General features: G+C 33.6%; 1 protein-coding gene, 1 long non-coding RNA gene and 3 other non-coding genes across 9 annotated transcripts in view; 3 read left to right on the top strand and 2 right to left on the bottom strand.

Annotated features, from left to right (window-relative positions):
- Window positions 1–24,686, bottom strand: part of LOC105193153 — a 340,949-nt gene that overhangs the window by 252,639 nt on the left and 63,624 nt on the right. The window lies entirely within an intron of this gene.
- Trnag-ucc lies at window positions 12,517–12,588 on the top strand. Its single transcript has one exon. It is a non-coding gene; the product is annotated as a tRNA-Gly (tRNA).
- Trnag-ucc lies at window positions 12,865–12,936 on the top strand. The gene has a single exon. It is a non-coding gene; the product is annotated as a tRNA-Gly (tRNA).
- Trnae-cuc lies at window positions 13,071–13,142 on the bottom strand. Its single transcript has one exon. It is a non-coding gene; the product is annotated as a tRNA-Glu (tRNA).
- LOC105193154 (apoptotic protease-activating factor 1) lies at window positions 13,564–24,550 on the top strand. Of its 5 annotated transcripts, none has more exons than XM_026137375.2 (10): window positions 13,564–14,194; window positions 15,458–15,698; window positions 16,421–16,604; window positions 17,276–17,404; window positions 17,495–17,800; window positions 17,883–18,118; window positions 18,197–18,326; window positions 18,415–20,433; window positions 20,693–21,115; window positions 21,195–24,550. In XM_026137375.2, the coding sequence occupies exons 2-10, from the start codon at window positions 15,511–15,513 to the stop codon at window positions 21,732–21,734; spliced, it is 4,155 nt and encodes a 1,384-aa protein (XP_025993160.2). In that variant the 5' UTR covers window positions 13,564–14,194; window positions 15,458–15,510; the 3' UTR covers window positions 21,735–24,550. The 5 variants fall into 5 exon arrangements, with proteins under 5 accessions (XP_025993160.2, XP_011155807.2, XP_025993161.1 ...); XM_011157505.3 differs by having other exon boundaries at window positions 17,267–17,404; XM_026137376.2 differs by lacking the exons at window positions 13,564–14,194; window positions 16,421–16,604 and having other exon boundaries at window positions 15,526–15,698; window positions 17,267–17,404.

Raw genomic sequence — 24,686 nt, 5'->3', positions numbered from 1 at the left:
GCGAACTGAAAATTTAGAAAAGTCTTTCACTAGTAAAAAACAAATATGTTACGTAAATGTTTTATACATCATTAAGCGGAAACAGTTCGCGTCTATAAGACCCTCGAAACTCTCGTCCTCGAACTGAAATCGTCAAAAATAAATCTTCGAAAATCGTCACGATAAAATCCGGTCGTCGCCGCGGTGGGACGTGCCGATAGAAGAGAGAGGACCCTCGACATTATTTCAATAAAGCAAATGGAATAAGCTACACGGAGGTGGTATATTTTTCCCATAGAATGGAAAGGAGAGCGAAGGGGGGACGAGGTATACGCAGAGACCCGCGGCGGCGGGCTATGATGGAGCCGTCAGTACATCGTGATCCACGCATCATCAACATTGACGACCTCCGTCCGCTTTTTGGCCCCGACGAAGCCCCTCTTCTCGGGGCCATTGCGCCAGTTTACGAGCCTGCAGGGAGATCTGTTGCCTTCCTCTTTCTCTCCAGTTTCCCTTTCCGCGCAACGCCGCGCCGTCGGTAGCTGTTGCTACCGATCGGCGCGGCGGCGACGTCGACGTCGACGTCGACGAAATGCGTTTTCCGTAACCCGTGACGTCACCATCTAATTCACCCTTCACGCCTTGTTAGGCCGCGGTAACGTACCGTTTTACGATTTCGTCGCGCGCCGCCTGGCGAGCTGGCAATTGTTAATTAGCATTCTCGCGGAAGAGAGGGATAAGGGCGCCTATTCCGTCCCCGGGAATGAATGAGAGAAGTGCGTCTCGCCTGAAGATTTACGGGACGCAACGCGATGCGAGTTCGCTTCGTACATCCGCTTTACGCGGTCTTACGATTCATCGACGCGTGTCACGCACGCACCGACGTCTATTGTTACCTGCGCTCGAATTATTCGCAAGTTAATCGTGTTTTGAGGCATGTATGTGTTTATACGTATATATAAGTATATGGACGCGTCGAGAAACTGTCGCTCGATGTTAAGTAGCTAGAAATGAAGGAAGCGCGAAAGATACGTGTCGTGTATAATTATGAATAAACCGAAAGAAATGCCGAGTTCAATATTAATTTTATGCAAGTAAAAATTCTAATAAATACGTGGTTATAGAGATTATTTATGTTCGTAGTTGCAAGACATTAATAACAAAACGTTGCATCTAGTCGGGAACGTGGCAGCAACCGTGGTCGGTTCCGCTCAAGGCTAATTGTCGAGGTAATAAAAGTACGTTACACATAGGCGCGAGTTAATGTAAACATTATGTGGAAGCGAAGGTTCTCGTACGCGTTTGAAAAAAAGAAAAAACGCGGCATCATTAAAGCGTAGGTACACCATGCGGGTTGTTCGTAAATTAATAATTCATCGACAATTAGCCCTTCGCAGGTGGTCAGAATGAAATTCAAGACAGCATATGTTTGCTCTGATGAATCATAGAGAAATTAGCATAACTAACGCGCCACGAGACGATTAGCATATTCGTGTCGATTCGCTAGCTAGCGCACCGGGATCTCGCATGTTTACCGCTCGTCCTGAACCTTCTGATAAAATCAAAGTTATCGCGCGAGAAAACATCTTTTTCTCGCGTCGTCGTATTTGTACATCGTCGCTTCACAGAAAAAAAACGTTAAAATATAAAATTAAAATTAACACACTGTAAAAAAAGTTGTTAATCTGACTAAATTTTTCACCTTGATTGAATTTCTTCAGTTCAAGTATTTATTTATGTATTTAACTCAAATACACAAAATACTTGAAATTTAATTTAAACATTTATGCATTTAACTTAAATGTATAAAAACTTGAAAAAATTTAATCAAGTTGAAAAATATAGTCAAGTTAACAACTTTTTCTTCTCAGTACATTATATGCTTATATATAATTTAATCTTCTTTAAAAAATTCTATAATTTAAATTTCAAGAAATTTATATTATATTTTTATTTTAATATCACAACAGTTATCTAAAGAACACAATATGATTGTTTTGATAATAATATTTAAAAATTCTAACTCTTGAAAATATTGTTATTTTCTGTCCAATATTTTTTCTTCTCAACTCAAAATTATTGTTGAATAATGAGAATACATATTTTTATAAAACTATCAAAACTATTGAAGTTAAAGATATTCTCAAAACAATGTTCCTTTTTTTCTGTTTTGTCGCGTATGTTACCTTTACACACACACACACACACACAGAGATATACATGTATCTTACATTAAACAAGCTCATCTCGTAATATTTTATTCGATGTGTCGAAATGTGTGAAAAGTAATGAAAATATATTAAAAGAGAACACGAACGAAAATAAATTTATCATTCTATTAAGCGCAAACAAGAGTATTTCAAAATACGTGCACGAGAATTAAATTTGATCGATATATCTATATCTTTGGAAAAACACTAACGGATTAAATTTTTTCATTATATCTAAAAAAAAAATGTTTTGCGCGAGTTTGAATGAAATACGGAGGGAAAAAAAGCGAGGCGCATAAAAAGCGTTCAAATCACGTTTTAAATACGTTACTGATCCTGTTTTTTCTCTTTCATGCTGTTTCATGACCGGTTATTTGGATTCCGCGAGCTTTTTTAAACAAACTTTTGCATCACCGTGATTACGGAATCAAACGTTTCCCGGCCAGTCGCGCCACATCGATATTCCGTCAAAGTAGTAAATCGACGGTGCCCGCGTCGAATCGGGCTGGAAAATATTTAATTACTAAATCCGGAATAGCGTTGGATCCTCCCCCTTCTCCCAATGTGTTGGTGGATCCCGCGGGGCATATTCACCGCAACAACCTTCGACCACCCTCCGCGCCACCCTCCATCGTATCCCTATTTCAGTATTTATAGAGCGTATGTAGATATCGTAATAAAAGGTAAATCGATTGCGATTGTGCACGAGGGTGCGTATGAGTTATCTCATTACGACATATCACAAAGTGCATAGAATAACACAGACAGACGTTTTCTTTAATCAAGCGTTTGTTACGTTGCTTGCAGCCCGGCTACATTCTCGGCTAATAAAATAGTATTTTAATTGAAATTTTGCTGCATATTAAAATTTACGGCCTCTTAATGCCTTAGCAGTCTTGGAAAAGAAATCGACATAAAATTGTCCCATAACCAACAGAGATTTATCATTCAAGTATAATTAATGGATAATCCCGTATAATATCGACTTTATGGCTCGTCCGCGTCATTCAATATCGAATCGCTGTGGAACTGCATAAAACGGTATGAAATACGCACGTGATAGAAATAGGATAGTAGCGATCGCGGAAATACGCACCGGTCGGACGTGCCTGCGTTCCGGAGAAGCCGCGTCGCGCCGCGAGGGCGATGCATGCGTAATTAATGAAACCAATAAAGCCGTTCGCACCCGTGGAAATTCGTTAAATTTAATTGGACGCGAGTAATCCCACGGTCGAACGAGGAACCGTGCGAGAAGAAGGGGGAAGCCGGTACGCGGGCGGCGAGAGGCGCCAGGTGGGTTCTAAACGCAACAGGGGAGAGATGTCCGAGTGGCGATACCTGCGGCTCCACGACTGATGGAGAACAAGCGTCGCTCAGAGATTCGGAGAACCGTTGAAAGCGGCGGGAATTGATGCCACCGTCTTCGAGGAGTAAAGCATCGGAGGAGACGCGGATGTTTCCGTGAAAATCACCGTGGTTATCGACGAACGATTCTGAAAGGATCTTGCAACTGTCCGAAGTATTTTTAGAAACGTATTTCTTGTTATTTTAAATTTAAAAGATGCGATTCTAAGAGCATTGGTATATAGAGGATATAGATGTTAAGTGCGTCTTCAAAATTTCACATTTTTCCTTAATATTATATTAAGCAACATTAAGTGAAGTAAATAAAAAGATTAAATAAGAAATAAATAAAATACACAAAAATTTAATAAATTGCATCTTATTTTGTGCATACTATCAGTATTTTAAATAATTTAAATAACCAGATACATCTGATGTTTTTCATCAAATTATTTATCTGATAATAACGTAATTATACAATTTTATTCTGAATTGTTACATTTTCATAAAAGAAGGTTTGTTGTAGATTACAATTAATATAAAAATTAAATCGATATTTCTATAAAGTCTATCAAGTTTCTTAATTCGTATACTGACAATGAGAGAAAAATTACTAAATTTTAATTGCAATAAAATAATTTGTTAAATGTAAATAAATATTTATTTACAAGAATTAAGTACAAGAATCACTAAAGTAATTTAACTATCATTTTTTTATTGAATAAATATTTATGTACAGTAAGAAAATATTTCATTACAAGTATCCAAATAAATTTTTTTTCCAGTATACCGCCACAAATTTTGCTATATGAAAAATGATACTAATGCAAGATTGATAAGTGATAACAGTAAAATTAATTAATAATTGATGTGAATAAGAATAAAATGCGAAATATAGTAAAAAGTAACTTGAGATTTAAGTGATGCGCACTTGGCAACTCTCCCATCATCGATATATAAAATATCTCTCTCACACAGATATATCAAATAAATATAAATGATAAAGCGATAATTTAAGCATGTTAGGACCAGAATAGCGTCCTCTGTGTTTTCTTTTTGAGGTGTAAACAGAACATTCACTGATTCAACGATGCTATGGCAGAAAGCACCATCCTACAGCCATCTGTTAGAACGGCGAGGAACTCGCAGTTAGCCGCGCCAGCTTCAGAAATTCGTGGCGATATTCAGATGCATCGATGAACGTGCATTTCACACGCGCATCGCGACAATAACTGCTAACTCTGCGCATGAATATTGTTGGGTGTTAATACGCGGCGCGCATCATTGGCATCGCGAAGACCGAACGCGTATTTTTGATTTAGCGCATGAAACGGGTGGATTTTAAGTACGCCAACGCCGCGCGCGATTCAATCGAGGGGGACACGGTGTATCGCCATTAATCTGGCCGACGAGTAACAACGTTTCGTTTTGCCGTGTCGCATCGCGGGGCTTCGCTCCGTGTTACGTTCCGTGTTACCGCCGCGCGGGTATTCTCCGGTTCGGCAGTCGTCGTCGGGAATTCGGTCGACACTGAAATATCGCATTTCCAACTAAATCTGGCCGAATCTAATTTTACGGGACCCATGTGCATTAGCGGATTAATGCACTCCATTCCTGGCGGACCAAGTGATGAGCTGTATTTGCATGGCATTATACTTGCGTTTCTCCCTCCCCCCCCCCTCCCCTTCCTTCCATCAGTCCGCCAACATAGCCTCTCGTTCCGCCCCTTCAATCCTGTCTCTAATTATACGTGTAGCACCACTATCGGCGCTCTTGCGCAGGTGATAATTATATTACTATCCTATCAACGTTATTGCCATTCCTGAACGCATACCACGATCGCACTATTTGAAGTGCTTGGACTAATGCGGATCGATCGGCCGGCAAGAGGGTCCTCGAGTATGCCCTCGCGCAGTTTATTCGAGGGAGGATGAGAGACCAAGGAGGAGATTAGACAATAGCTTTGTATTTGTCAATTGACAATTAGCGAAGGATCTAATGGAATTGTGTTGTACACAATAAATTCCTAACGTACGTCCCCGGCGCTGCGAAGAAGACCGATACTGCATAGGACTTCCCTACAATCTAACATGCATAGTCAACGTAAAGAACACCTAAAGATAAGTTTCTTCGAGTCAAAAGATATTTGTTTGAACCAAAGAAATTTATACGGTTAAAGAAAACTTTCTTTGATTTAAAGAAATTTGTTGGTTGTTCCTTTTAATAAAATTAATAAAGCAGTTTGGTTGCGCAAATTTTTTCTTTTTTCAAATAAAAGAAAATTATTTTTAAATTCAGAACAATTAAATTATATTTTACATTTCTATCTTTCTTTAAATTACAAAATTTAAAAATTATTTGTTTACATCAAATAAATAATTTGAACAAATAATTTATTTACTTTAATAACGTCATTTCTTAAAATTAAATAAATGTTTATCTTCCTCAAAGATATTTTTACTTCAATTAAAAAAATCAACTTAATAAAAACGATATCATCAATTTAAACATAATTTTTCTCTGGGTGAATATATGCAACAAACGCGAGAACTTTACGTATTTAAATGGAATACTTTTTTAAAAGATTTGATTAAAAAACATGCTATAATTATTCTAAAGATGAAATACTATTTTAGGAACTATTATATATTTTATTTGTTTCATTCATCAAGATATTTCTATTAATGGTTCTTCCCGTCGTTTTTCTCGTAAAGATACGTCTTAGAACGCAAACAGAACAGGAATAAATAACGCTCAAAACGGAGAACACACGAACTTTCGTGGAAGTTGCCGAAAGTAGAACGTGGAGTTATCGGGAGAACTTGCAAGCAAGGAAGAAAAAAAAGAGCCAGGATACTACAAGCTCAAGTAATCTCCGCTCCGGCAGAAAACAAATTTACGCGAGAGAATATAGAAGACGATATTAAGTTACTGCACGCGTCTGTAGGAGCAACGATGTTTTGTGAAAGCATGTAATATCCTTCAACTTTATACTTGGTATCAAATTTTTAATTTTATCAAACATGCTAAAAAATAAATCCTCTTTGCTTTGGCCCGAAAAGAGATTTCAAAAGAGAAGCAATTTTTTCCCAATATTATTAAATCTACAAATCTCCAGGATTGGGTAAGTTAATATACCTTTTTAGCTAAATTAAGTTAAAGCTAATAGCTTATAAAGTTAATTTAATTACGTTAAAATAAACAAATTGAATAAACGAAAGAAACTGACTCAAAAGTTACGTTAAGAAGTTTTTAAAGCTTCTTGGTGCTACCCAATTTTTATTATCTCACTGCTTAGATTGTCTGATTTCAATCACAGATAGATTAGATTATACCGTATTATACGAAGTAGCCCGATTTCGATTTGTATTCCATAGTGTACGTTCCACGAACCTCGCGCAGAAGCAACGCAAATGAAACAGGAAACTACATTCGGGCGCAGATAAATGATAAGATAACGCGTTGATTACGCTCAATCTTACGATTAATCACTCTATTTATCTCGTAAAGAAATCGAAGCATCGAGGGAACGCGGCGCGAAAGCAAATTACGCGAAAGTCCGCAAACGGAACAATCGCGATAATATTCCGGAGTCTCGGGGCGTTAGTAGATATCACAATGCTGTCATCGTTAATAATGAACTAATGACAGGGGAATAGAGGTCATTTAAGGCACCCGCAACACGCGCGCGGGCCTCGCCGAATTACGCTGATAGAAATTGCGCAGATAAAAGAGCGTTAAGATATCCACGCCGTTCACTCGGCCTTATCCTTTAATTATAAAAGGATCTCATTAGAAAAATGCGCGGGTTACGCGCGCCGCCGCGATCACCTACGATGCGTATTATCTGCGGATTTGCATATCGCGTGCAATATATACTCGTGCGTAACGTGGGACACCTGAGTGCAGGCGCCACCGCTGACGGCCACCCGAGTGTTTGTACAAAGAATTATAGAGTACGGCGATCTCCTCTGTACTTCCACTCTAATTGTCGACACCAAAAATTACCTGCTAGAATTTTTAGTATTTTTTTTTAAAAGATTTTAAATTTTCTAGAAAAAAAATTCGAAAAATTTTCTTAAAGACTGTAACCGAACTACTTTGTTATATAATATAATTTTAAATTTTATTAAAATTTTTAAGAAAAAAAAAATTTTTAGAACATAATTTTTTTCTTAATAAAATTTTCTTCTCTCAAGAATTTTAGTTTAATTCTAAATTATTTTATACAATAAAATAAAATAAAATTTTTTTTTAATTTTTAGAAGTTTTTAGAATTTTAGTAAAATTTAAAACCATTTTGTACAATAAAGTAAAAAAAGAATATTTTTCTTAAGACAAATTCTAAACATTTTTAAAAAATATAACTAAAATACTTTGTTCCTTAAAATGGTTAAATTTTACTACAATTTTTAAGAAAAGAAAATTTCAAGAAAAAATTTTTAAAAAATTTTTAGAATAGAATTTTTTTCTTAATAAAATTTCCCTCTCAAGAATTTTAGTTTAATTCGAAACTATTTTATATAATAAAATAAAAACAGGAAATTTTTAGAATTTTTTTCTTAAGAAAAAATTTTAAATTGTCTTGAAAAATTCTAAAAATTGTCTTCAAAAATATAACTAAATTACTTTATTACATAAAGTAATTTTCAATTTTATTAAAATTAATTTTATTTAAAAAAATAATAAAAAACATTTCTGAAGAAAATTTTTAGAATCTTTAGAATTTTTTCTTAACAAAATTTTCATTTCTTAAGAATTTAATAAAATTTAAAATCATTTTATATAACAAAGCATTTTATATAACTATATTTTATTAAAATCTAGCCAAATTTTATTAAAAGTAAAAATAATAAAATTTACCATGTTCACATAGAGTAAATAACAGCGCGACGACACTTGGGACGGCGGAGGAGGTGGGGAAGGAAAAGAGAATGCTTGCGCGGCGCAAGTTGATTGTTATCCCACGACTACCACAATTTTGAAAAATAATTCTAGGAAAACTTCTTCACGTAATTTTACCTACCTAATCTGTAATCTACTCCAATACATTTTATTCGCCGTAAATCACGAGCAATTCTTATATCAAAATAGATATACTTTGTATGTATTACAACTTACTACTTTTCAACGACCACGTCCGATAAATATACATTGCTCCCCTCATCTTCCCCTTATTACTGCTCACCGCGCGTCCATGTAGACACCTTGAATTTCGCGAAGTCGTTATTCCATTGCAAGCCCTTCAAGCATTTTTCATCACACATTAAATTTCTTACTTCGTGCTTTCAATACGCACTTTTCGCCACGCACTTTTCGCCACGCACTTTCGACGCCCGTTTTGTTTCGCCAGGGCTGCGTTCAAAATGAACGTCTAGGTGCACCCAGACATTATTCTATCCTTGTTTAACATTCGGTAAACAACAAAGATAAAACGACATCTGGGCGCATCCGGACGTTCATTCTGAACGCACCAGGACGCAATCGCGGTCCGCGACCACGTTCCGTTTCGTCAGAACGCGATCGCAGTCCGTGACCACGTTCCGTTTCGTTAGAACGTTCGCGCCGCGCCGCCCGGCTCGTTTCGTTTCATTAGGACGCGATTACCGTGCGCAACGCCCATTTCGTTTCACTAGGACGCGATTGTCATCGCGATGCTTGTTTTGTTTCCCCAGGAAGCGAGCGCCATTCGCGACCACTTCCGACGGCATCGGAAGATTCTTGGAAGTCGGGCGAGAACAGACCCTGCTCCTTCCGCCAGTCATTATTGCTCGCCACGCGTTACGTAGACACCGTGGAATTTTCGCAAAATCGTTACTCCATTAGACACTTCCAAGTATTTTCCATCACGCTACCTTTCTCACCTTTCAATACGCACTTTTCGCTACGTACCTTCGACACGCGTCCTTTCCGTCCTTTTCTCGTCGAAACATCTCACCCTCGCACACAACTCGACGCTTGCGGCACAATTACCGAAACGCGGCACTTCGCGACACTCGTTTCGCGAGAAGCAATTACCGACCGCGACGCACTTCCACGCCATCGAAGGATCCTTGAGAAGATCCTTGTGACCGTTCCTGGGGCCGCTCGAGCCTTTTATCGGCGAATTACCGTCTCGATCCACGATCAATAACGGATATTGGGCGCTTCCGTACCGGTACTTGACGGGGGGGGACTGGCGAGCCGATGTAGAAGTACCAACTGTTTAACAACAAAATCGATTAGTCGCACGCTCCGCATCGATAAATACTCGAAGTGCACAAAAATCGCGCGATTACTAAAAAATCTGATCCACGCACCTTACCGTGTTTTTTTTGACACAATAAATAATCTGGTTGCTCCGATCCGAGATGTTTATGCTTATGTTTACACTCTTTCCGCGACGCGCTCGTACTTTAATGTGATGCGGACTTTAGCGTGTGCGTCCGTGCAGAATAGGGCGCGTGACTATTACAATATAGTGCAAATAACAGCGCGATGACACGCGGGACGGCGGAGGAGGTGGAGAAAGAGGAGGAGATGCTCGCGCGGCGCAATTTAATTGTTTATTTACTTATAGTCAGTCGCTCACTTCTCGAAACGTTTTCCGACAGTTTTTTGGAATCGGGCTTGAATATAAATTCCCGTAATGACATCCGACATTTGACTCCCGGTCGATTGCACGTTATTACTATGCAGAATTGCTACTCTTCCGATTTTAACGATTCCGAGATCTTTGAATAAAAATTCGATTGTAACGTAAATTATCGCATTTCCTTAGTTTTTTGAGAAAAAAAATAGCAAATTACACAACGTACGTATGAGCACGTAAAACTACGTAGAGGATTAAATATTTCAAGAAATATTTTCTGAAATGCGTTTTTCTTTCTTTTCTTCTGCGGATAAAAATTGACCTGATTAATCACGACGTATTTCCGCGATATTATTTCTTCTCCACAAATGCATTCTTTTTTCCCTCTTCAGAGAATTGTAAATTTCTATTTACCAGTTTATTTTATATAAACTACCTAGAGCGATTGATCTATAATAAATTGACGTTAGAATTGTATCGTGTTAATATTTACTGTTATTGTAAAAAAAAATGATATTTTAATCCTCTCTTTTTCTCTATTAGAATCACTTTCCATACTGAAAGTGAAAATAAATATCGTATATAAAACGATATAGAAAATATATTATTTATAAATTCCTCTATAATAATCACACGTTATATCAGTAACTTTGTGTCTTTGATCGAGATCAAAGTACAGAGTTACATCGTCCTTTGCACGTACATTTCGATATCGAGAAATTGTGAAATACAAGCATAGATCTTCCGCGAGCGTAGAATTGTTCGCGATATTAAATCCGCGGCAAATTAATCAAGCAAGTAACCAGAGCGCGGCTAATGCGGGCCGAGCGCCAAATGCTGTTTCTAACATAATCGAATTTGCGTTGTGTCTCGTGCCGAGAGAATTTCGAATATATCTCCGCCGCGTCGGTGCAAATAACTAACCGCGCTAATCACACGGCTCACTCTCGTATTCTAATATCGCTCGCAATTTCCGCCATCGAAACACACATCACAGCAAATCAGCATAAAGATAGCTTGATTTAATTGCCTTTAGGATATTTGCTCTAACTTTTTGTACAACTTTAGCCTTAACATTATCATTTGCGGAGAGTTTATTTTATTCCTGGGGAAAATTTTCGTCCGAGAGATGAAAATTTTATCGTCGGATTTATTTAATGTCATCCCCGCAAATGGCAACGTCAAGGCAAGCTTTAATCACTTTGCTTCGCAAATCGAATGAGGTACGTGAATATGTTCGAACGTGCACACAATGTATATCCGAGTTTATCGCGTCTAAAGTTTTTTAATATTCGCAGATAAAGGTGCAGTTTGATCGGCGGCTAGGGGCAACCTCATTTCAGGCCGGATAATACTGCTTAATTGGCGAGCGCATCATTTTGGACTGGTAATGCTGCTTAATTGGCGAGCGGAAAACAATGCGTCGCGTCGCGTGCGATCATTATTCGCCAGTGCATTCGGTGCTTATATTGCGTATCAAAAATTCCGGAATCCCACCTCTGGTACGATGTCTGGACGTCGATTAAATTGCCGCAGACTGAGTGGCGCGATGATTGATATCGACTTGCGGCGAGTTTATTATTTATATATGAATTTATCGTCATCTGAAATTATTAGCTTATTAACTGAGGAAGCAATGTACAATAGATGGAATTTTAATTATAACAGACAAACAATTATTTAAATAGCATTATTCGGCAAAATAAAAAAATGTATATAAAAATAATTAAATTAAAAAGCGAGAAATATTTTTGCTATTTAGTATATATTAATGTAATATATCTATTTCGTTGCCAGCGTTTAAAATTTATTAAAATCATCGATATTATATAAAAATTTATAACATACACCGATAATATATGATTGATATATATTTGGAATTTACGTGTTGAACAACGGAGACAAGTGATTTCTTTCAATAAATAGATAGATAAAATTGATGGTACGTTCAAATAATTTCACAGAATAAAACCCAATTGCTAATACTGTTTGCTAATAACTATATACATTTATGTACGTGTATGTGTCACATTTAATCCATGATTTATTCTCATTTATTTTTTTGACAAGCCTCACGTTGTCTTCTTTTGTTTTTTGTCAAAGAACATTTAATTTGTATAAAATTTTAACAATTGCCATTAAAGTTTTAATAGACAAAATTGGTGTCTGTTTTGTCTCCTAGCCTGAATTAGGTCTGTTCTTCATAATTACACTATGTTGTACTGTTTCTGTAGTAAATGAAAGTAAAATGAAATAAGTATATATAATTAGATGTTGGTTAGCAAAAATTAAAGATGGACAGTACACGAAGTTAAGTTGCGAAAAACTCGAGTATATTAACCAAAGAGAAAGGATACGGATCAATGCCTTTCTTCAGCAATGTGTACTCGTGTACATAACTGGTTTCCAACTGCGATGGTGGTGTAATGGTTAGCATAGTTGCCTTCCAAGCAGTTGATCCGGGTTCGATTCCCGGCCATCGCAGGGATTATTTTTTATTTTTATTTTTTATAAAATTATATACATATATGGGACACGGGGACATGAGATGTATCGATTGTCACTGTACTGTTCTGTGTTGAAAAGCGTATGAGAATTTTATTTACCGTGATACAACAATCAGTGTAATAATCTTTTCTTTGAGCAATATTAATTTGGATTCTTGAACATTGCAAATTTTTCTTTCTTTTTTTCAATTTATTTCCTTGACATATGGAATTAAATACCTTACATCGACACTGAATGCACTTAATCACATCTGCGATGGTGGTGTAATGGTCAGCATAGTTGCCTTCCAAGCAGTTGATCCGGGTTCGATTCCCGGCCATCGCAGGGATATTTTTTGTTAATCGTATCCATTTTTTTTATTATTTCATATTTCAATTTATGCAAGCATTAAATTATTTAACATTTCAAAATTTACTAAAAATTATATACATATGAAAATATAAACAAAAAAAAATAAATTCCGATACCGGGAATCGAACCCGAGCCTCCTGGGTGAGAGCCAGGTATCCTAGCCACTAGACCATATCGGATTGTGATCTCCGACTTTCCCTTAGAGTCTCAATATTGCAAATATTGTAAGAAAATAGTAACAAATTATCGCAGCATTATTCAGGATTCATAAACTTCAATAATAAAATTACTATTTAAATAATAAACTATATATATCAAATATACAATATATATAGTTTATGAAAGAGTTAAAATTGTATATACATGTCATTTTATATGTCATGTTGCAGTCCTTCAAAGTAACATTTGAAAGTATATTCTCGTTAAATAAAAAAATATATATATTTAGTAATATCAAGGCATAATGGAGCAACTATCTCCTTACTAATCTAACTTTACTGATTTTCTTATTCGTGTGTTGAGATTCGATTAATTCGTTCTGTCCCATAGTAGCAGAGCGCAGCACTGCCGCGTTCTCTCCCGCCTTGCCATTCATTAACCGCCATGTTGACTGGCTGACTGTAGTGATCGCAGCTTCTCTACACTATTGTTTACGAGCGCGGAACGCGTGACCGCAGTTCTATAAATTAAACGGGAAAAATCGTCCTACTGCGAGCACGCTTCCAGCGTCTGTCCTTTGAAAATTTTCTAACAACAATGTCGCAGTTATTATGCGCCTTTGTGTGACATTGTTCTCTCTAGAAACGATAGGCGGCGGAAGAACAGCGATCACGCGTGTCGTACTCCCAGCAAACGGAGCAAATGGTCTTGAGAGATTTGGCAATAGCGCCGGCAACCACATCGGCAACGTCGCATATAAATCGGGCACGCGAGGTACCTGTTCCTCAGTCGCTTGTCAAATCTTGTGGTGTGCGGTTAACGTTGTTCTTACGGCAGACTTACTTAGATTTTTCGAACAAAGAACTCATCCCATAGAGCATCAGTCATTACGTCGGAGCAATTAACGAAGTAACTTGGGAAAAACGGAGTAGCAGTAGCGTTCGAGGAAAGAAGAATGGTCAGGAAGAAAGAAGTGGACGCTGATGCTTTTATCTAAAGAAGATGAGAATGATCATCAGTCAAAGATAGTAAAATGGCGAATCTAGAAACGTGAGAGGAAGAAAGAAAAAAGGTAAGAAAATAGAGAAAGAGCAGTATTGCGTCGTAATTCAATACGAGTATACAAAAATAATATTAAAAGCAATAAACGAAGAAAAGTATATACGTATATTCTTAAGAATATGATTCATGCATGGAGAATTGTGGAAGGACAGGATTTTCTTCTTTTTTTTTTCATTATTCGCAGTAAGCCAAAAACAAGCCGTTACGTGTCCTTCCATGGCTGACGGAATCGCGACGGAGACATTTACGAGATCATTGACTCGCTTCTGCATCCGCAATATTCGTAATATTGCTCCGAGATAGTTATGACCTTGGCGCAATTTTTCGGGTTTTTTTCCTCCTTCTTCATCGCTATTTCTGTTTGACAGACTGTTTTGAGAGTCATAATAGAAACGAAAAGGAAGAGAGAAGCGGAAAATAAATAACATTTAAGCTTTAATTCATGCTCATTCAACATCGTTGAATTCGTCTCGACAGTAATTGTTAATAAATGAATAAAAAATGCAACATTTAATTAAAAATACAATTTAAAGTAATTCAAAGAAATAGAGGAAATTATATTTAATAAAATAGTCGAGTTTTTTTTTTTTGAAGAAAATGTATAACGCAAAATGCGTAGAAACAAGAGTCCACCATCATTAATATTTTCCAATGTAATTTTTCACAAATAGGAATAAACATTTTGCGATTCATTCTTAATTTATTCTTAAGTTTTCTCTTCTTCCTCTTGTTTATTCCTTTCGAGGAACTCAATATAACAAAGAATGAAAAATACAAAGATAAGTGTTTTATCAGTAACTAAAATAAGCTTAAAAAAAGTATTATATACGCATGAACATTCTACACTTTGAAGCATTGTCCTCACTACAGATGGGGCAATAACAATTTTCCCGTAAATTAAGATAATTAAAATGAAATCTATATAACTAGGTCTTTTGTTTGTTTGTAACGCAAATGCTTGTCCGAATATTGAATTGTTATTGATTATTGTCAAATAAATTAGATATCGTTATTGTTGCTGAAGTAAATCTTATACAATGTAGTAACACGGAAACATAATTTTAAAATATTAATGAACAAAATATATAAAATAATATATTACTTTATTTTTACTTTAATGATACTGACTTTTCTAGTTTTAAATTTTAAAAGATTGAATTACATTATCTTAAGTAATTTTAAGTTATATATATATATATATATATATAATTTTAAATATTAAAATTATCTCGTGATATTTATTGAAATGTGACAATATGATATTTTATTTCAGAACTGCATTAAGTAGTAACTTCATTTAAAAGATTTTGCATTTTGATTACAAAAATGGAAAAATCCCATAGAGACATTCTCATTCGTTTGAGGAAGAATATAATCGATGATTTAGATATAGAGAATAACATTATACAGTCTTTAAGAGATGAGAATATCTTAAAAGAAGAGGATATAAAATGTATTTACATGGGACTGACTAAAGAAGACAGAACATGCAATTTGTTAGATATATTACCACGGTATGTATTTTTATTTCTTATTATATTTGCACATATGTTATGCATAAAATGTCACATTTTTTTTTTCATTTTAATGTTATTGCACTTACTAATGGTAATATCAATTGAAAGGTTTCCTACAAAAGCCGAACAAATTTAAAAAAAAAAAGAAAAAAAATGTGAATTATGATATCGATCTAGACAGTAGCATTACATCGTGAATATTTTTATTCCGACAAGAATCAAATAGAAAACGGAAAATATAAGACTAAATAGGTAATAAATATAAAATTTCCGCAAGAAGCAAACGAGTCTAAAGCTCCTTTATTTTTTTTCTCTTTTAAATATTATAGATCCTCAAAATATTAATCAAAACCTACAACTGCACATTTCAGCCAATTTTCGGCTAGCGTTATTCCCTTTACGTCACCATCGCGCACTTTTCGAGTATCAATCGGCAATCAAAATGCGCGCGGAGTAGTGAAGAGGTAAGCAAAAAGCATCAAGCTGAAAATTGACTGAAATATACAATTCGTGCTGAGCCGTGAATTTTACAGAATAAATGATTTAAAAATGAGAACTTTTTTGTTTCCTGAAAATTTAACTTTTTTTTGGACCTATTTGGTTTTTGTAAGAAACATCTTCAATTATCTCACAAATCATTTTTATAATTTGCATTTTTATTTAACGATGCAGCTTACACGAAACTGATTTCATTAAGTGTTTGTGTTAACATTTTTAAGATGTGGAACACGAGCTTTTGATGTCTTTCATCGATCGTTAAAACATCACTACGAATGGCTTAGCGATGATATAGATAAATTGTTAGACAATTCTGAAATAGAAACCAACGAAGAAATAGATTATTGCGCTGAGCCTCTTAACGTCCCACCTCTTTCTCCATTGACAGTTACGAGAGAAGAAAAGGTATTCTACATTGTAATAAACTCATAAAATATTAAGATATGTGAGTCACTCCAACTTTATCTCTCGATCGTAGTTGTCCCAATGATAAGATAAAATTATGAACTATATAAAAAGGTATATTGATTATCTGATATTTCTGTAATACGCATTTCTCATTACAATACATATTTTTATTGCTATAAATGTGATATGATCTTTAATAATACTTTTTCAATAATCATAGACAATGAAAGCTTTTGTCCTTAAAAAATTTCGGTAACATATTTAATCCTGTGTCACGTAGATATAATTCAATAACAAGTGAAAATTAGACATAATTCGTTATAATAGACAATTTAATTCTTATTTTGTTTAACTGTTCCTTTTTGTGCATACGTATGGAAACATATATTGTGTAAGTTTACATAGACTTTATCACTGTTCTTCATCATATATTTTTGTACTTAATGCACTAGTGGCGGATTTTTCATTAAGCATACTAGGCATACACTTAGAATCTTGTTATTAACAATCTGCAAATATCACGTTGCCTAGCGACTGTAAAGTGCCAAAATTCGCCATTGTTTTGCATATATATACATATATAAAATAAATAATATAAATATATGAAATATTCTGTTATATAAAATAAAGATTATTAATTATATAATGCATTTTTGCAGGTTGAACAGTTAAAGATAGCTTTACAACAATTAATTCCAGCAGGATACATTGCGTTACATGGCATGAAAGGATTTGGAAAAACAAGTCTAGTTGGCAGTACTCTGAAGGATGCAAAATTAGTAAAAGATTTATTTTCTGTATGATATTTTTTATTAATTATATCGTAGCCGTATAGTATTATATATATGTATTATATTTTTGCATAAAAGTATTTTTTTTTTTTTTAGAATAAGATCTACTGGATTAATTTTAGTTCTAAAACTTTAATTGATGAAGAAATATTAATTCATTTAAACGCACTCTACTATAATGTAAGGAATTTCCAACCAGAATCGATTACTCCATTGGAAAAAGATTCTCTCATCCAATATTTGAAATATTATTTTAGTAGACAAGAAAACTGCAAAGCTTTATTGATTCTAGATAATGTTTATGATAAAAAAATTATTGATACTTTTGATTTCAAATGTAAAACTATAGTTCTTACTGCTGATATTGAGGTTGTATCTCATAAGAAACCTATCATAATAGAGGTAATAATCTTTATTATATTTACAATTATTATACATTGATATATACATATATTATAACAGAAAAATAATGTGTTACTTTCAGATGAGAGATGGATTTACGGAAGCAGAGACATTAGGCTTATTTGCCAAAAATTTGGAAATGGATGTGAACGATTTACCTATAGAAGCAAAAAGAATACATGAAGACTGTAAAGGAATGCCGATGCTTATAGATTTGTTTGCTGGGCAATTTGCAGAATTTAAAGACGACATGCGTATACATACTGATAGATGGAGATATTACTTAGACTCTTTAAGGAAAAAAGATGCAACAAATACGTATGGACTATATTTTATAATTTCTAAATGCATTTATCATTAAAATTACGTTACTTATTATTGTATCGTGTGTTACAGAGTAATGAAGAAATTTCTAGAAACACAAGAAACTATTTTTGATATATGTATTGAACAGTTAAGACCAGACTTGAGAGAACGTTACGAGAGCTTAGCTATTTTTCGTGAAGATGTTAATATAACTCCAAAGGTATGTATTAGAAAATTTAATCTTAAATTGCACAATCTTTTACGTACATATATGTCTTTGATGTTATAAAATTTTTAAATTGTTTTAGACTCTAGAAATTTTTTGGGGACAAAGTATATATCAAGTTGAAGAACTGATGTTGGATTTGTGCCATAAATCACTTGTAGCCAAAAAGTGGAACAAGGATTTGAAAACTTATATTTATGGTGTGCATGATTTGCTGCTATGCCATCTTAGAAAACGAACTCACGCCAAATTGAATCAGATGCACAAGTCTATTATTACAGAGTATCGCAAATATTGCAAAAATGATTTTTCAAAACTGCCGGATGACAATTATATTTACTCGTATATTGGTTATCATTTGGAGCAAGGACAATTGTTCGAGGGATTTCGGCTTCTTTATTTAAATTTAGATTTCATTCAAGCTAAATTAATACATGCGGGTTTGAATGATGTACTGCTAGATCTCAGAAAGTACAGAAACTACATCACGTTAGATAAAGACGAGTTTGAGAGGATGGTCTCTGATATAGAAAGATTTCTTCAAAAACATGCAAGCGTTATAGTAGAACATAAACATAAAAAATGCTTAGATATTATTCAAATCGCAATGAGTTACCCACATGAAGGCTACATCGCGCAAACCGCGAAAATTCTAGCTGTACAAAGACAAAAGTACTTGTACCTATCTCATGAGAAAAGTCGGCATCATATAACACCATTGATGCCATTGACTGACGAAATATCAATGAACGTTTGTACATCATCCTTCGCAAATGATCCTGACTTTATCTTAACTGGAAATACATCGGGTAAAATAATTCTGTGGGATTCTGTACGCAAGCAGCATAAAATCTTTAATGGTCACAAAGAAGATTGTTCTATTAAAAAAATTGTTGTATCTACGGATGGTGATTGTTTCTTATCCTTAAGCAATGACGGTATAATCAAGTTATTCTCTCTGATTACAAATGAGGACAATGAGATATTTGATCAGTATTACATGCACGTTGATAGCCCACGACAAAAACAAACATGTTATTCTTCCTTTTTTACAAACTTGGATGGTCAGGATGACAGCTTAGCAAAATTCTGGGTGGAAAATGAGATTATAAATGATATGGCTTTTGGTTACGAAGACAAATATATCGTTGCATGCACTGACAAAACAACGATTCAGATATGGGATCGATATGGAAAAATAGTATTCACCTTGAGAGGGAAACATCAGTGCATTCCGAAAATCGCCTTTACGGCGAATGCTTCTTTACTACACGTAATGGACGAGTTAAAGGGTGCTTTTGTCACGTACGCAAATTGTGGAAAAGACTACACTACTTATCGCTATCTCACCTGTTATAATCTACAATTGAAATCTACAGCTGAAAAAATCATCTTCTTTCATCATATACCCAACCGTGACAATTCATTGATGGTCATTACTAAGAAGGAAGCTATGTACGTAAAATGGGGATGGGATGAGGTTTGTGCGTACAATTTCATCAAGCAGACGAAAGCGTATGTCGATGATGATACAGTGACTTATGTATGTGCGACTATTACATACGACGGTGAATACATAATATTGGCTGATTCTGCGGGTTTTATAAATGTATGGGATACCTATTCTGGATATCAACCGATCGCGACTTACAAAAGTCGTGTCGTATGTTTGGATTCTGTTTGGTTGACAGACGAAGGTTATCATATTATATGTGGAAATGGACAAGGAATATTATATAGATGGAAACTTCCAGTACGAGGATCAAATGAATTACCGAAGAAATGTTTATTTGACGCAGTTGTTAATTCTGATGACAAAATGGATATTGTAGTCAAAGAGAGTCCTTCAAAAAAAATTATAGTATCAAAGGGAGAAGATATAACAACAGAAACTGAATTTATAGAAGGAAAGATATTGAATTTGCAACTATCCGCCAATGGAAACAAGGTGGTATGTGTTACGGATAATCAACGAATTCAATTGTTTGACACAACAACTGGAGACCTTTATCTTGACATTGAACAAATCCAATTTGTGAAAATGGTCAATCTGCATAATTGTGACATGGTATTCTGCAAATGGAAAGACAATATGTTGAAGGTGTGTATATCAAATTACGTAATTTTTATTTTATTTTTTCCTATTACTATAAACGCAGATTTTACTTTTTTATTTTATTTATAATTTTAATTATAAGACATGGATGATTATTATAAGACTATAGCTATGAAATGTAGACTATAGTTTGTTTTATTGAAATTTCTTTTGCTTCTCTATAATGAAACAATGTTCTGCGTATATACTTAAACCTTATAAATACTTAACAAATGTAAATGTTTTTTTTTTAATATGTCAACAGGTATGGCAACAAATATGGCACTCGAACTCAAGAATAGATACTAAAGTATTCAAAATCGATACTAAAACAGCCATTAAAGACGTTCACATCATAAATGACAATTATGCCATAACAGTAACGCAAACTGGCATAATAACAATATGGCATATTAACTTTCCTTGGCAACTGATAAGCCAATTAAACCTGTCTAATTCGCCTTTACATATTTCATTCAGCTGTTTAAGTTACAATCAAAATTACTTAGCGATTTTAAATGAATCGTACAGTTTAACTTTATTATGCATGTCCTACAAGTCAGAGGAAGCGATGAGTATAAAAATTAACAAACATTTAACGCATATTTTTGCGCAAAAGACAACTTATTGTGATATTTCAAAGAATGAACAATATATTGCCGTTGGCTTTGAATCAGGACAAATTTCTGTAAGTCTTTTGATTTCATAATTAATTAAATTGTGAATTATACAGCACAAATGTAATATCGTCTGTTTTTTGTTGTCAGATTATCGATATACAGAAGAAATCGGAAATCACTCGATTAATTTTCCATTCGAATTCCATTATGCAATTGTGTTGGGCTCCAGCTACCATAGGCGTTCCAATTTTATTGTCATTGACAAGCGATGAAATAATTTGGTGGAATGTTACTCTAGCAAAAAACACGAGAACAAACACAAAGAATATGCGAAGAAGTCGGATGGGCATTAGCCGCAGTACAAGCACTCCTTCGTTCAGTACAAATGATTTTGGCAACCTACAAATATCTAACAGCCGAAGCATAGACATCGGTAATCTACAAGATGAAACATCGAATGGAGCCGTTACAAATAGTGTCAACAGTAAAACTAAATATTGGCAAAATAAAATAGGCAAAGATCTTGAAGTGCCAGAATTATTAGCGGTTATCGAATTACCACCGAGTCGTGATCCAAAAGTATGTATCTCTCCAGATTTCACTAAATATGTTATGGTTGACATGTACGGATCTGTCAATATATTTAAACTAATTGGTTATGATGATTCTATCTCGAACATAGGCTAATTATAAAATTAATTTAGAATATCATATTACATTGCAAATATTGCAATATAAGACGAATATGTCATTAATAGAAAATTGAAAGGCGAAATTATATATCAATATATAATATTATTCGTCGACATGTAAAGCCTTATTTCTATTGAATAGAGAGGCTTGATATACAATTGTATAATGATGTAGATTTAATTGATGTAGAATTAATTATATTAGGAGACATGTTTTACGATATATTGCCACACATGTGCTCAAGCTAATATTAATGAAAAGTATATATCTATTAATAGCAATATTCTTTACTGCCACTTGCATTTAAGGAGAAGTTAATGTCAATTTACTATTTACGTAAAACTGATTTTTACTTACATTTTTCTTACAGTTTTTGAAATACAGTTTTTTATTATATATATATGAACAAAGGTACCATTACAGTATATTATAAAGAAATAGCTGAATTGTATACGTATACAGTTTGTCACTCAAGATTGTATGTTCGATTACTCATATTGTCATCTTAAATTTTTTTACTTTTAAATGTCAGTAATTTCATAAAAAACATTCTGTTTGGTGCTGAAACCATTATTGAAAAAACATTATGGAGAAACCCGAGAAACATTTATCAGGCAATAATTGATAAGAGTGAAAACTGATCTCTGAAGTAATCATTCATTTTTCTATAACAAACTGTATGTATTTGTGCCATCTGTAAATCCTACATGTATATTTTAAGCTGCCAAAAATGTGCTTGTATTACAAGTACATTTCTATACTCTTGCATTTAACTAATCATTTATAAATGATGCTACTAGGTGCGTATATCTCGGAAAATGTTAGTTTAATCAAGTATTGTGATTATCCATTTTGTGTTATGCATTTTTCGAAATTGAAATAATTTTGTGTATATAGATTATTTGCAGAATACTTTTAATTATCAATGGAAGAAAATTATGTAGTTATTTACTTATTTTAAGAGAAACTTTAATAATTTTTATATATATTGATATCAAACAAATAATTATTATTTTAACACGTATAACGCAATAATAATACATAATATTTAATTTTTAAATAAATCTCCCTAAAAAATTATAAAATGAAAAAATTAATAGAAAAATTTAATTTGATGTATTATGTATCATACATTACACATCAATTTGTTTTTTTTTCTTATACATATATAATCAAAATTATCGCACTTCTTAGTTAACGCCAGTAACTATATTTCATTTATAATTTTAAAAGTAAACATAATATTGATATTAATTACACGGAAAGAACAATTTTTCTAAAATACAGAACTGAAAATAATTATGTTGAAAACATTAAAAAATTTACATTAAACGTATGTATACAAGCTGGTTGCTAGAATGTCAAAACTCTTGCAGCAGTATCATCAAGCTTCAACTTTTTACATACTTAATTATTTTGATAGTTAAAAATTAAAATATGTTCTTCTGAGCTGTATCTAGCTAAATTTTTAGATACTAGCTATAATAAAATTGTTTCTTCCGAGTATGAAAAAATGTATCATAAATATGTATGGAAATACTGGAGGAGGATTATTCAATTGTGATCATGTATGCTTCTGTATAATAACTAGAAATATTACTTGAATGAATAATCCTTTATAGTATAATACTTTATAGATATATTGTTTTTTATACCAGTGTTGTGTTAAAAAATGAAAAACTAAGACTGATGAGCATGACAGTTCATGAATTATACTGTATCCATCCAGTCAAATGGTTGCCATGCATGTATGTGCATACAATACATATATACAACATCAATGTAACAATATTACGTAATCCTACGTAATAATTTTTGATTGTAGAAAAAATTGTAAATTGTAATTACATATAATTCATGTGCCTTATAAAAAACATAAGTAAGATTTATGATAAAATAATGGAGCAAAGACATATGTAAAAAAATCACAAAATTTTATATATCTACTTTAAAGATGTGCGTGTGATACTAAATCACGTCTTTAAACATCAAAGCTCTATTGTGATTAACACTTTGCTCCACTTATTCTACTTAATTGTGTTTATTTTAATGCTCGAAACATAACAGTCGAGAAAGATTTAAAGCGAACACCAAATCGCGCGTTCCATAGTTATATAAGAAATCACATTCTTAGCTATGTATAAGATCTTTTTGTATGGATTCCATTATTTTACTCCTTTTTTGTATAATCCAATTTTTCGACTCCTTTGACTCTCTGTTAGCGTCGTGAAGTGAAACGTCGTCGAGTCTCTTGATCTTGCCGCATTGTCGCACTAACAGAAAGTCGAATTTTAGTTGATCTCATATTTTTCTACTTTTTACATGAATCTAGAAGACAGTAACTATATCTAAGAATCCTATATGTATATACAGACTGTAATGCATTTATATATATATATCTTTCTGTATATTATAATCAGATTGTATCTAACATCTGTCTTTGAACATTTTGCATACGTCATAATAATTATATTTATCAAATTTCTTAAAAAGTTTATTTTATTCTCAAGTCTTATATTGATTAACAACAAATTGTAATATATCGTCAAGATATTTTATTTTTCTTATTTTGATAAATGATTAGATACAAATCTGTCTTTAGTTTGACGAAATATATGTAAGCGTAAGCCAACAAGAAACAACACAATTAGAAAATTGGCCGATGCGTATATATTGTATAATTTACATTCTAATGTCAATCAAACTCAATTTTTAATTTGTATTTTATATGTACCTTATTCTCATGCTACATGTTGATTACGCTGTTATGAATATATGTAAATATAAATAAAAATTGTGTACATACACAACAATGTTCTTTTTTATATGCAATCCTTCTTTGCTACGTCAATTTGTATGATATATATTATTTAGTATTAAGTTATTTAGATTATTATTTTTCTATCTTAGAGCTATGTAATCATTTACAAAAACAAAATGGTAGGT

This window comes from Solenopsis invicta, chromosome 3 (genome assembly GCF_016802725.1).
Source record: "Solenopsis invicta isolate M01_SB chromosome 3, UNIL_Sinv_3.0, whole genome shotgun sequence".
Classification (NCBI taxonomy): Eukaryota; Metazoa; Arthropoda; class Insecta; order Hymenoptera; family Formicidae; genus Solenopsis; species Solenopsis invicta.
This window is presented reverse-complemented; position numbering and strand designations above follow the sequence as displayed.